A 14842-nucleotide genomic window follows, 5' to 3' on the forward strand; every position below is an offset into this window, starting at 1 on the left:
TTTTTTTTTGTTCTGTAAGTACGGTAAAGAAAAAATTTTGTTAAGTTGATACTTTAGATGAACTTAAGAGATAGGAGGTCCATTCAGAGCAATGAAAGAAACTAAGAAGGTTTATGGAAATATTAGACACATGGTAGACTTAATTCTTCATGGAACAAATTCATTGTATGGTTTTGTTTTAGTAATATGTTAAATTCAAAGACATAAGGCACAGCTTTAAATATTTATGACCACTAAATTTCCATTTATTATTATTATTTTATTGGCCTCTGCTTTTATATATTGGTGAACATACAGCTGAACATTAGTAATTCTTAAGAATCACCAAAACGTTAGTACCAGTTAGTAACTTTGCTAACTATACATAACCAAGAATTAGTAGCTATGAGCTATACACAACTGAGAGTTAACAATTCTTAGGAAAGATTTCCAAAACTTTCAGAGGACCAGTTATACAGAGGCAATGATGTATCTGGGTCTCTAACCATGTATGAAAAGTCAAAGGATTATTTCCTCTTTGATGTACTAATTGTGCTTCAAGGAATCTGCACTACAGAAAAAATTAGAGAACAGGCCAAGCTCTCAGCACATGGGTATTCATTGTGACATCATTTAATCTAGCAACAAATGACAACTCCCATGAATAATTAAATGTTTACATAAATCATAGTATACCCACATTACAGAATATTTTAGAATACTTAATGCTTTAAAAAAATGGCATTGAGAAACTGGAGACAATTATACAAACTATATATGGTTTAATCTAATTTCTATTAAAACAAACATATATACACAATACAGATGTGGGTAATCAAAGTAAAAATTAAGTATGATGTATTCTCTGTGAACATAGTGGTATGCCACTATATTGTCATATTGAGTGATTTGTTTTAACTTTATGTATCTCTATATTTCAAAAGTGTTCAACGTGAACATGTATAATAATCAGAAAAAATTTAAATATGATCTTCAGAATGTACAATTAGCTATACTGGGAAGAAAGAATGGGAATCAAAATTCTGCCATTACCAGCACCCAAGTAGAATCAAAAAAGCACGCACAAACGATACATATTGAGCAAAAAATTCATTCCAGAGTAACAACTACTAAGCTAAAAGAGAATAGCCCGGAAATGAATTAACATAGAAGGATTGCTAAAACAAACCATATGGACTAACACGTTGTCCTTTGACATTGATACTATGAGTCCCTCATCAGGCTGTTCATTCATTTGTAATAAACTAGGTTAATTTCTCATATACAAATCTATTGTTTTTTTCACACCCCATTCCTTTTGTTGTTGTTGCTCAAACTCAACATCCCCTGAATTCAAGGAAGAAAACACACATACGCACACCATTGTTATCTCACTATCATCTATTATTCAAGAAAGATCTCATTGAATAAATGTCTGCTCAGGGACTCTAAGCAAATTTCATTTCTGAACACTACCGTCTGCAGCCCAGCAGGCTATTTCACCAAGATAAGATCATGCATTTAATCAAACACACCAGAAAAAGAAATACAAAGTTTGCTTAATAACATCAAATCATTAAAAAAAAATGTTGACAGCACACTAATTTTTAGTGCTCTTTCTTCTTTGAGGATTTGCAATAGTAAGGAAGGTCATCGCACATAAGATTTATGCTATTCAGGCCTTCTACTAACCTTTTAAATTTGTTCCAAATTATCTTCATATGTTACTACTTATATTGAGTTGGTAATTTCAAATGAAAATGAAAGCTCAACATAACTTTCTTTTTTGAATGCAGGAAAAGTAAAATAATAAACTTAGGAGGATTCCAAATAATAACTTTACGGTACCTCAGCTGGTCATGTGTCAGCATTAAACACTATTCAGTCTCTGGTTTTGGTAACAATGGGCTCTTATTAGATGTCTATCATTTGAAAAATATTACTGAATACAATGAAGTATATTTTCTTTGAATTCTGTAGGCAACTATAAAGTTATCCATGTTCAATCATCTGAAATATCTTACTTGATATAGTTTTGAATACTCTGCCTCTAAACAGAAGGTTTACTTGAATAAACATATATTCTCATCCGAAGCATGACATAATGAGTACACAGCAAGTGTAAAATAATTAGATGTCTCAAACAGATGGATGGATACATATCTACAAACTCACTTTTTCTGCTTTTCCTTTTATTTGCATTTATTTTATGCTGTATTTGTTCCTATGCCATAAGTTTTTGTTTCTTCAGTTTCTTCTGGAATAACTTTTTCTTCTGTGCAATCTCCACTTCTGATTTTGGAACAATGTGTTCCTTTTCAGTAACGTGGCCAGTGAAGCTCATACATGAGTTAATTCAACCATGAGCGCTATCAGATGTCAAGTCTTGAGGGTTTTGTTCATCTGAATGTACTCAATGCCTAGATGGTCTATATTTAAACCTTGAAGATCAGCGTTATTCTCTGCATTTTTAAGCATGTGCAGGAAAAAACCCAGCCCTCTTTGTGCCAACAAACCTGTGTCCAGCTTCCCCATCTGACATTGTACGGTGCCATTGAACACTGGCTCAACCACCATAGGATGGAAATGGCACGCTGCTTCTGTAAAGGGACATCTTTTGGATATTTGGTGGCTTTTCACATACACAGAGCCTAGATGTCTTGAGCAGTTTCATAGATAACTTGGGTACTCTTGAAATGAACCTGAAGATTTAAACCCCTCAATTTGCATAATTTTGTCGGGTTTTGTTGGTCAAGTGAGTAAGAAGCCATAACTCTGGTCTCTTACAAGAAAAGGGTAAACCCATTTTCAATGATTTTCCTAACCAATTCTCCTAACACCTGATTTGTCCCAGTTATTAAAAGATCACTTATCAGATAATATTAGCACCTCTTTCTTTTTGTGTGAACAACACCCCTCTCTTAGCTGAGCCTTTTCTTCTTGAAGCCAACTATCCATTCATTCACAGAGGAACTGCAATATTCTCACCGCCTCCTCCAAGCTGATGATAGTACATCAGTATAAGGCTGAGTACTCAATTCAGACTGTGGTGAAAGGAAAAGAATCCAGTAGTCAGAGAAAAAGAAAAGTAGTAGGCTGGGTAGGGGCATGGAACTGAAGTAGAAGTCTAGAGGTATGCAGCTTTTTCTGATACCAAGGTAAAGCTCCACTCTTCACCAAGAATCTTTAGGTGAGAAACACAATAACTTCCCAAGAAATTAATCAGTTCAGCAGAAAGCTAGCTGGAGGTATCTTTGCAATTAAAAGAGAAATAGTGAAAGCATCGATTCTCTTAAATCTTTTAAGTTAAATTTAAGTACATATAGCTTAGATACTATCATAAAATACACATCATTTTAGAATGACTGTAAAATAATATTTAACCATCATGCTTAAAAATTGTTAAGAATGAAAGTAAAAACTAATTGAAATTGCCTAAACCTCAAAAGATTGTACATAATTCTTTTAAATGGCTGCCTAAGCTCTTCCGCCAAAGTCAACTACAGTTAATAATATAATTAAAAGTCATTAGACAACATCAACTGAGCATTCAATGCCAATATAAAAAAAAGCTATAGATACACACATGTGTTGTGTTAACAGAACCAATTTCTCAATAGGTTCTTTGTCGACGCCTTCATGATCAGTATTCTGAGTCAAGGTTCAAACAACAACCATAAGCCATTGACAAATCAAGAATACCAAAAATTTGAAAAAACAAAAGGTGTTAATGAAAAACAGCTGAACCCTTCCATTCTTGCCAGAAATAAAATCGCATACAAAAAGATGACGATCAGTCAGGACCATTTCCTCTTATTCAAAAGTCTTTGGAAGAGTTTGAGAAAAAGAAAACTGGGAAGGGGGGAACCAAACCAAATCAAAACAAAACAAGAGACTGTTGAAAACCCTCTTACAGGGTCAGCGTCAATGGAACGCATTTTAGTATTCAGGTTACCCACCCAAGCAGAACATCAAAAACTGGGCTTGAGTCTCTCCCCTATTCTCACAGGCTCAGGCTACTGTGGAGCCGCTGGGGCTGTCCTGAATAGTAACACGCTCTGCCTCTGTGGGATGCATAAACACCAACACAAGCTGATCAAACAGGAGGTGGTGTCGTTTCTACTTGGCTTTCAGTTCCATGAGTCATACTTTAAAACACCTAAGTCTGGCACAATTTAGCAAGTCAGTTGTCCAGTCCAATGTGCAGTTTACTTTTTCATTCATTTTCACCACCTACTCTATCATATCCTTTCCTTTTCAGCATACATACTGGATAATTATAGGAAAAATCATACATTTTAATAACTTCTCTTATTGGCACTGTCACTGAAATACAGATGTCAATTCTAAAATGTGGACTCACTTATGAGCCTTTCAAAAGTTTCAGTCTTTAAAGCAATTTTGGGATCTGAATTTTATAGGTTCATCTCATTTATGGCATTCTTATGGAACTTAAAACCTGGGATTATAAATCTTTTAAAAATATGAAAATCCTTACATCTTCGAAGTTTACGATGACTTGATTTGGTTACAGCATTACAGAAAATTCTGAGGCAGTTAAAGCTTAAAGAATGATTGACATGAGAAAAGATGATAGGGTATTTAATTTAAAACGTCTTAAATTGTTACTTTCATTTTAGACCTAATTACAAGTCAATCTTCAGACACAGTATTGGGTAGATGTAAAAAATATTTTTCTGTCAGGATTATAATTTTTGATGGAGAATTAGTAGCAGAGCATAACACTTTAAGATGAAGAGCTAAGAAATAAGTACTTAAAAGGTTAAAAAAGGACGGAGGGAAAGAACATAGAAAAGATAAATACAAGACTTGAAACCTTTCTCAACTACTTAAGAAAATGCTATTGATTTTCCTAGTTCATCAAGAACTCTTCAATTAAGAAAATGGTATTTGATTTAGATAAGTTTTCCTAATAATGGTACTCAAGGACATTTCTAATACTATGACTAATAACAAAAGGTACTATGCATTAAATATTAACTCTACCAGGTACTTTTATATTTACTTCCTGTGACTCCACTCAAACCAGCAATGTAGACTTTATTATCTCTATTTTACAGATAGAGATGACACAGCTAGAAACTTGCACATTTGGGGTTGTTTTCAAGTGACTCACAATCCAAAGACCATTTCTGAGAAGTTCATAATTAAAAAAACACTGCCCAGTTATACCTATGTATGGAGTATAATTTAGGTTCTAGAACATGAAGTCAGAATTGACTGAAGTTCTAGAAGGAAATAAGTACTACAGTACTAATTTCATAGTGACAGGCTGGGTCAGAAATTTTAACTAGCTATAGAATATACCCCAAAAACGTATATAAACACATCTATATCTTAAAGTTTTCAAATAGTTGCCAAAGTCTCACTCAAAAGTATTACACAGTTCTGCAGTTAAACTCTAGCAGCTAGTAAAGGTAATCTACATGTGGAGCTTCTTTCACTGGTTAGACATATCACCACGCACAAACAGACCGAACTACAGTATATAATTACCCCAAGGATACTGTGCACTGAAAATGGCTTGTTGTGGTGCTTAGATAGTGATTAACAGATTAAGAGTATAGTGAGTTGTCTTGATATCACTTCAGAAAAGTGATTTCCTCTCTAATAATTCCCAAGATACATAAATATTCAATTAGGGTCTTTGAAATCTAGTTTTAATTGGGCATTCATACTCGCTATCAAATTTCAAACTTAGCTCAAGCTAACAAAGGTATTTTATTAATTCTTCCTCTAAAAAATGCTAATAACCCTTCATGAGTTTTAAAGTGTGAGAGTAAAATAAAATCAAGATAATCTTTTACATGAAATATTTAAGTTTACTAACAATTTAAGATACTCTCTATAATGGTGAGAAATATAATTACATATCTGAATCACATGGGGAATTGATTAAAGTTTCCTAGGACTCTCATGAGACCTTATAATGAAGATGATGATAATGATGATGGTAATAATAACAGCAATAAACAATCATATTATTATTATGCACCAGGAACTGTTTTAAGGACCCTACATAGATTTACCAATTAAATCTTCATAACCATCAGTGAATTTGGTACAGTTGTTAAATACATTAAAAATATCAGGAAATTATAGGGAGATCAGGTATCTTGCCCCAAAATCAAATAACTAATTAAACCTAGGCAAACACACTCCAGAGTCCCTTTCTCTTCATCTCTATGCCATTCTGCCTTTCTAGATATCAAAATGTCTAGGATCTAGATCTAGATATTTTCCCCTTGACTCCCTTGCAGCCCTCCAAAGAGCAATCAGCGAATCAGGCTAAATATCTGCAGCATTTACACTTCAATTTCACTAAATGGGGACCAAAATCTAAAACCAATTTAAAAAAAAAACGAATAATGAAATGCCAAATAATTAATAAATATATCCAACCTGCCTGTCTTTTTAATGGTTGGACGTCTAATCGTTTCCTCATCCTACATGGTTCCTTATGTGGCCAGATGGGTGGCATTTTACAGTACAAGGAGGCAGATCTCAGAAAAGCCTACTTGAGCCGTTCTCAGACTTTCTTGCCCAGGACTCTTTTACACTCTTAAAACTTAATGACCCACGTTAGAGAAATTAAAATCAAAACCACAGTGAGATACCATATCACGCCAGTTAGAATGGTGATCATTAAAAAGTCAGAAAACAAAAGGTGCTGGAGAGGATGCAGAGAAATAGGAACGCTTTTACCCTGTAGGTGGGAGTGTAAATTTCAACCACTGTGGAAGACAGTGTGGTGATTCCTTGAGGATCTAGAACCAGAATACCATTTGACCCTGCAATCCCATTACTGGGTATATTCCCAAAGATTATAAATCATTCTACTATAAAGACACATGCACACGTATGTTTATTGCAGCACTGTTCACATTAGCAAAGGCTTGGAGCCAATCCAAATGCCTACCAATGATAGACTGAGTAAAGAAAATGTGACACATATACACCACAGAATACTATGCAGCCATAAAAAGGATGAGTTCCTATCCTTTGCAGGGACATGGATGAAGCTGGAAACCCTCATTCTCAGCAAGCTAACATAGGAACAGAAAATCAAATACCACATGTTCTCACTCATAAGTGGGAGTAAAACAATGAGAACACATGGACACAGGGAGGGGAACATCACACACTGGGTCCTCTCGGCGGGGATGGGGGACTAGGGAAGGGATAGCATTAGGAGAAATACCTAATGTGGATAATGGATTGATGGGTGCAGCAAACCACCATGGCACGTGTATACCTATGTAACAAACCTGCACGTTCTGCACATGTAACCCAGAACTTAAAAGTATAATAATAAAAAATAATAATAATGACCTAGTGACTTTGATTTTTTTTTTTCTTTTCTGAGACAGAGTCTTGCTCTGTCACCCAGGCTGGAGTGCAGTGACGTGACCTTTGTTCGCTGCAACCTCTATCTCCTGGGTTCCAGCGATTCTTCTGCTTCAAGTCCCTCAAGTAGCTGGGACTACAGGCGTGTACCACCATGTCTGGCTAATTTTTATATTTTTTGTAGAGGCAGGGTTTCACAATGTTTACAAGGTTGGTCTCGAACTCCTGAGCTCAAGTGATCCACCCGTCTCAGTCTCCCAAAGTGCTAGGATTACAGGTGTGAGCCACTGAGCTTGGTCTCTAAAGTGATGTTTGATTATGATATCTGTAATTGTCAACATTTAAGTATTGATAAACTAGAAAAATTCTAAAACTTGAGAATATGTAAGCACACATGACATATGCCATCAGAACAATGATGTCATCACATGTGATTTACCTTCTGGAAAACTTCACTGAACACTTGTTAAAGACTATGAGTGAAAGGCAAATAATGTCTTAGCTTTATTATAAACATGTTTTCCTTTCACAATTCCTCAGAAAGGGTGTCAGAGATGCCCAGGTTTCCCTAGAATACACTTTGAAAACACTGATATAAGAACATTGTTTCCTTTTAAAAATAACTGACATGGAAGTTCTACTAGACAGAAATATTCATTTGGGCAATTTATTTTTCCATCTGAAAGACAGTTTCCAAAATAAGTAGGATTACCATCAACAGTAGTCCATTTAAATTCTTGAATAATATGGACCAAATTTTAACTTCTTTAATACCTACTTGTAATCACTTTTATGAAGACATTCATTAAAACTGAAACTAAGTTCTTGTTTTAAGTGTCAATAAGACATAAGGAAGACATATTTATCAAGGCCTATAGAATCTATTATGAGCAAATATAGAAACTCTCCCCTTTTATCCATACCTCCCAAAATAAATAAAGAAGTTCAATTAATTTCAAGTAGGACAGCTAATTTTCTTTTTTTTATATTTCATGCCTATGAATCAATGAGGACATTTTACAACTCTAAGAAAAGAGTTACACCTGGTTTCTTATGCAGCAATAGAGTTAATTTTAATGGGCCATACTGACATTCAGATTGGAGTAATGACATTAAAGATTTGGGGAAAAACCTGCTCACCTTAGATGCATAAATGCTATTTACAGGCATGCTCACACTACATTCTCACAATGTATCACAAGGAATGAAAAATCTGGATTTTTCTCTCCATTGATCAACAACTCTCTAACCCTCTCCCTTCCCTTACCCCACATAACACAGAAAGATAACCAAGGAAAAATGTCAGGAGGACCTCACTCATACTTGCAAGTTTTACGTTTTATTTTATTATAAAATTGGTTATTCTGCAAAGAAATGCATTTGCATGAAATGAGAAGGCATAAATGCAGTAATCATCTAAGTATAAATATGTCCTTGTGGGCAAACAAATGATAAATTACAATACAGCCATATTCTTTAGGGCTCCTCCCAAAGTGAGCAAATGCATATTTTGAATATAATGCAAATCTAGGAAAGAGAAGGCAAAATAGCCATTTGCAAACTTAAGGACAGATCATCCTTTTTTAATTCCAACTGCTCTAGCCATTCACACCGTGCTAAATTAAGGCTGCACAGCATTTCTTAAAATCACTGTTTGATCCTAAATATGAAAATCGCAATCAGTTTTCCTTGCTGATTTCTGGGCCAAAACTCCCCACTCCTAACAGTAACTGTCACTTCTACTTGGCAGCCCTTTTCAAAGAGAGTTTCAACCAACACTTAAAGTGGTCCAAATCAAATCTGAAAAACAATTCAGTTTTGCATCATTTTATCTGATTAACTTCAATCCTCATGATTTTATAGTCTTTTTTTATCTACTATTTATGATTTCCTTGGCTATATATAGCTCACAAAGGAATCGATGGTAAATCAAGTCCATAAAAAACCTGCCTTTCCTAATGAGTAGAAACAATGCCAGGCACAGTAGCCGCAGCCAGTACTGCCATACTTGCTATCATCCCCTGTGGAAAAGAGTATTTAGATCTGCAAAATGTAAGAAGATCATGATTAAGAATATCATTTTTGAAAGCCTTTCCATTCATATTTTTGAGGAGCACTCTCAGTCTGAAGGATAATCACACTAAGCAACCTAAAATGAGATATCAAAAGCATTTACCCATCAGGCAAATCACATGCTGGCTTATCACTCTTCAGGCCAGGGACTCCTGATGCAGCCTAACATCTCTATCTAAAAGAATTAAATAGTTCAGAGAAAACTTTGTATTAATCATTCCTCCTACCTTTATTTTGTAGAAATAATCTAGTCAACCATATACACAAATGGATCAGGTTACTGAATACTTAGTGATAAAGAAGAGCTATGGAATGGCATTCAAATACTCTGACACATTCACCTTCAGCTAAAGACAGTACAATACACTGACAGGCACAGTTCTAATGACATCAGGACCTGTGGAATGTATGACTGCTAGGAAACACATGCTGCTAGGAAACAAAGAACAGATCTGATCAAATCTTGTAAGGACTGGGAATCACTGTGATTAGATCTTCTAAAATGGGAGGACAAGTATTCTTTAATCCTCAGGAATATTTGCAGGTTTAAAAACTTGAACACGTATCTTCTAGAAATGAAACAAATACATGAAGCTAGATTCTCATGAATTAAATCAAAATTTTCTAAGTTTTCTATTAAGGTAATGGCCATTAGCAATATCTCTCATAAAAATATATAACTTAATCAAAGTCAGGCATCAATGATTTGGCATTTGTCTTTTGCAATCTATGCTTTTTCAAGAGGTCAAGGTCTTCAAAAAATAATGAAGACATCCAGACATAATTGTATCTAAAAACAAAGTACCCTGCTACATTAACAGTACTATACTTTTTAAAACAGAATAGAATTTAAACAAGCATTTGCAACAAACACCAAGACAGTCAGAGCTAACCTAGACCTAAGGAATTTAATACATTTTAATTACTGAAATGAAAAAACAGTTTCACTTGCAAAAGTAACAGTTTATAAACTGTGTTTATATTTGTACATGCTTTACCCTGGCTTTGGTTACAAATAAATAAGTAAGTAAGATTGAGTGAAACAAAGCTGAGAGAGAATTCAACACACGAATATCCATATCCTCTTAACTCCCATACAAATTATCTGGTATCCTATTTTGGTGATGTGTAAAAGAGCAGAGAATTCTATCCTATTTGTAATCCACATACAGAAAAATTGGGCGCCAGAAGTCCAGATCATTTTGGACCATTACATATGGAAAAATATACTAGAGAAATCTTACTTAACTCTGTTTATTCTCATAGGGAAATATAGGAGAGTCTCCAAATGCAAAAATGCTAAAGAAGTGTTTCTTTGCAGATTCTACGATGACATTCTTTAACTAGTGATGATAGCCCATACGACACTAAAATTAGCAGACCGCCTATTTACTTCAGAGCAAAACACAGAAGGCAATTTTTCCTTCCTGCCAGAGTCTATGCGTCTCCTCATTTCCCCAGCAGCTGGCTGGAAGGATGTAAAATCAGAGGTGCAAGAAGCTTTATACTTCCTAATGAGTAATACAGCCAGGAAAGTAAACACAACAGACGATAGCAGGTTCCGCTCTAAAGGAGACTGTGGCAGGAGTGCTTACACCGTTGTTTACAATGTGCTCTAACTACCGCAGGCAGGGATCACAGGCAGACACAGGGAGGAGACACCCTGGAGGTGGCTGGCAAGGCTCGAGTTCGCCCAACTGCTATGATATCTCTGGCCATAAATAAAAGCAGCGCATGTTTCTATCAGAGGAAGGAAAGTGGCCAGAGAATTCCAGGGAGCAGGAGTTACGCTAGCTGGACTCGATTACTTCGATCTGCTGGAGAGATGACTACTCTATGAGGTCCTCATCAGGGCCAAGCTGAGGTGCATCAAGCGCTGCACCAGCGACTCTCACGCATGGCACGCATCTCGCCGAGCTGCGCCTCTCCGGGGGAAGGGGTCCTGACGAGGCTTCCTCGCCACCCTGCGGGAGTCCCCGTGGCCTCCTCATACCAGATTTTCCAGTTAAGCGGATCCCAGGCGATTTCAATAAGCAAGCTCAGCTCCAGTAGCATCAGCTCAGGCATCCCCGCAAATATCTCCCTGCCGAACCTGGGGCGCAAATATGCGCACACACTCACACGCCGACTCCACCGCCAAGTAACCCCGGTAGAGGAGGTCGCCCCCACACCTACCTATCTACACACACACACACACACACACACACACACCTATACTGCTGGGGGCCTGGCACGCTAAGCTTCTGAGCTCCGACGTGGGACCTGAGGCTGGGTCTCCGCAGCTCTGAGGCTCCGCTGCAGCCTGGAGCCTTCCCTTCTCCCGAGAGAAGCACCGAGGTGCCTCTTCTCCTACCTGTAACCCGCCAACCTCGACCATCAATGCTCTGCCCACCCCGCCCCGTCGCCGCGGCCGCCTGGATTCGTGCAACACCGCCGCCCCCCGCCCAGTGCCCACTACCAGCACAACGAAGCCCGGGCCACCCACGAAAGTGGCAGCTTTCTCCAGCCAAAGCCACTTCACAAAGCCTGGGCACGGAGGTCTAGACCAAAGTGCCGTGAAGGGGACACAACAGGCGGGGCGCGGGGAGGCAGCAAGACTCCACGACTCAGGGGCGCGACCTAGGCAAAAGCAGCCACCAGGGAAGGTCTAGGCGGGCGTCGAGAGAGAATCGCGCCGGGCTAGGCACCCTGCGTTTTCGATCTTCCCAGAGCCCAGCTCCTCACCCAGACCCTGTCCGTCCTCCAGCCCGCTCCCGCCTCCAGCGGCACCAGTTCCAGCCCGGCGGAGAAAAGGCGCCCTCTGGTCCGCTTTCTGCCCCCACCAGGGGATGGCACTGGGGTGAGAGGGGAGGGAAAATTTACGGAGTGGAAACTGTTCCCATTCCCCAGCGTGTGCGGCTGCGAAGGCGCCCCGTCTCGTATCCCCATCATTCTCCACCGCTGCCAAATCGCTCAATGGCTGGAGAAAACTCGAACCCGAGCCAGACCCGAGCGCCCACCAGACAGGAGGTTCCCTTCTCACCCCGCATCACGACCCTATGAGTGTGTGTGTGTGTGAGGACGAGTGTGAGTGGAAGGGCGAGTGTGCGTGTGCACCCCGCACCCCCTCTGTGGCCCGCCGGGTGGATGCTGCCGCCTGCGCCCAGCCAGGGCGACCCCTATTATGAAGAGTGCGAAGAATAAATTACCTTTCGTAACCGCCGGTCCCTGAGATCGTCCCATCAGTTGCTCAACAACCTGAGCGCAGTTTCCACAATCCAGCCATTGAGCCCGGGGCAAAAAACCGGCCGGCCCCTGTGCAGACACCCCCAACCACAGGCGGCTAATAACGAGAATCGAAGCGCAGAGAAAGCAGCAGGAGGGTGGAGACCCCAGTCAAGGAAACAACAACAAAAAGTCTCTTCCCTTTCTTCTGCCACACAGCCTCGGAGAAAGGGGAAGGGAAACGAGAGCCAAATGCTCGCCTTTCTTGAGGCTCCTCGCTTCACACACGCCAAGGGAGCAAAAGCAGAGCGAAGAGAAAAGGGGGTTCAAACGTCTCTCCCAGTCCACAGTTGCACAACTTCGGAGTCAGGCTCTGTCTCCAGCAGCAGCCGAGGGACCCAGCGGCAGTTATTAACATGCGGCAGTCACAGTCAGGGCTGCTTCTCCTCCTCTCGCTGCTGCTGCCGCCGCCGCTTAAGAAAAGACGCTGCCGAAGAGACCAAAAATCTTCCACCATCCCCCCAGCCGATCTTTATATCCAGTTCTCCCACCCCACCCCCCTTCTCTTTCTTTTTCTTCTTCCACGTCCTCCCCTTTCCGCCTCGGAGCGGGAGCGATGGAATAGGTAGGGGGAGCCGCGAGGGCCAGGGGTGGCTTCTCAGCCAAAGCGTCCTCTTCCTCGTCCTCCCGAGGTTCTCTCCCAGCCGAGGGTCCCCCCTCGCGCCCGCAGCCTCCGCGGACAGCCGGAGCGACAGCCAAGCAAACTCCTTCCCGGGTGCACGGCGGGGGCGTGCGGGCAGAGCGGACGCCCGGCAGCCGAGGGCTGCGTCCCGGGGGCCGGCGAGCCCCGAGCCCTGGGGGTGGCTGATTAGCTCGCCGGCCGGGCCGGGCGGCCGCGGGCATGTGGGAGCTTCATCGCGCGGCCCCGGGCTCCGCGCCGCCGCCGCCGCCGCTGTCTCTTCGGCTCTTTCTCTTCGACTCCCCAGGAGCGAGCGAGGCACTGGCGCTCTCCAGACACGCACACTCACACACGCGCACACACGAGCGAGCTCCTGCCAAAGCAAACCGTGCAACCCGCGCGCGCGCACTCCCGGAGGAAGAGGACGGAGGCAAAAAGAGAAGAAAGAAAGGGGAGGGGGCGAGTCACAGGCGGCGGCGGCGGCGGCGGCAGCTGCCGGAGCGGAGGCAACGAGCAGTCCGGGAAAAGCCAGCAGTGGCGGCGGCGGCGGCGCCCACCCCGACCAGCTGCAGCATCTGCATCCCCGCTCCTGGGAACTGGAGCGAGCGGTGCCGGGCGGCAGGCTAAGGGGGGCGACGCGCCGAGAGCGGGTCAGAGCGCGGGCGCGCGGGGGCCTTGCAGCCTGCGCGCGGGGCGGACGCAGCCGGGGCCCGAGCCGAGGCCAGAATGAGCCGCGGGCGGGCGGGCGGCGAGAGCTCGGAGGGCCGGGGAGGGGGCTCGCGCCGGGGAAAGGGGCGGCCGGCAAAACCCGGATCTGGAGTGCTCGCGGGCTCCGCGGCGCGGGCTCCACCTAGCAGTTCGGCAAACGCTTGGAGGTGGGAATGAACGGGAGGGCTGCTACTAGAGGCTTCCCTTTCAGGGCTTGTCAGACAAAGGGTACCTCTCCAGCGGCTTCGAGGCTCGCCTCTGCTAGTGCGCTCTCTCCCTCCCTCTCTCTCTCTCTCTCTATCTCTCTCCCCCTCTCCCTCCCTCTCCCTCTCTCCCTCCCCTCCTTTTCCTTCTCCTCCTCTCCCTCCCTCTCTCCCCCTCCCGCACTCCATCACCCCCGTCTCGTCCTCCCTCCGTTCTCCTCCAGTCTTCCTCTCCCACTCCATCCTAGGTGAGTAAACGACATCAGTTTGAAAGTCCTGCCAGTGTCTCATTTTTTTTTTTTTTTTCAGGTGCGAATCATTCCGTGTTTTCATCATGCAAGTACCGACTCTGAAAATGTTTCCTGCCTTTGGTCCATATTATGTTCCTTCAAACTTAACTCAACCTGCAAGTTCATTGCAGTTTAAAGTATCCCTGTCTGATGATGAAGCGTGGAGATTCAATTATCTTATTTCATGACATCAATGGAAATTACCATAATGGATACAGAAAGGTGCCTATTCCAAAGCCATGCCTTCTGAGTGAGGAAAAGTCTGCTAAAGTTAAATGAGTGACCTTGTTAAATTGCTGAATCGTTTGGTGCCTTTTTGTAAAGGAGAGTGTTGAGTA

At 41.7% G+C, this 14842-nt stretch overlaps 1 protein-coding gene across 1 annotated transcript in view; it reads right to left on the bottom strand.

Annotated features, from left to right (window-relative positions):
- LOC119473115 (atherin-like) overlaps positions 1–14630 on the bottom strand; it is a 177300-nt gene extending 162670 nt beyond the window's left edge. Inside the window, exons 1-3 of the mRNA XM_037743043.1 lie at positions 14559–14630; positions 12609–14153; positions 12524–12528 (exon numbers count right to left, since the gene is read on the bottom strand). Coding sequence (XP_037598971.1) covers positions 13056–14153; positions 14559–14630 — 1170 coding nt within the window. The 3' untranslated portion in view covers positions 12524–12528; positions 12609–13055. The remainder of the gene's footprint in view (positions 1–12523; positions 12529–12608; positions 14154–14558) is intronic.
- Positions 14631–14842: the final 212 nt, after the last annotated feature.

The sequence above is a fragment of the Cebus imitator genome, unplaced genomic scaffold, assembly GCF_001604975.1.
Source record: "Cebus imitator isolate Cc_AM_T3 unplaced genomic scaffold, Cebus_imitator-1.0 Scaffold133, whole genome shotgun sequence".
NCBI classification, from domain to species: domain Eukaryota; kingdom Metazoa; phylum Chordata; class Mammalia; order Primates; family Cebidae; genus Cebus; species Cebus imitator.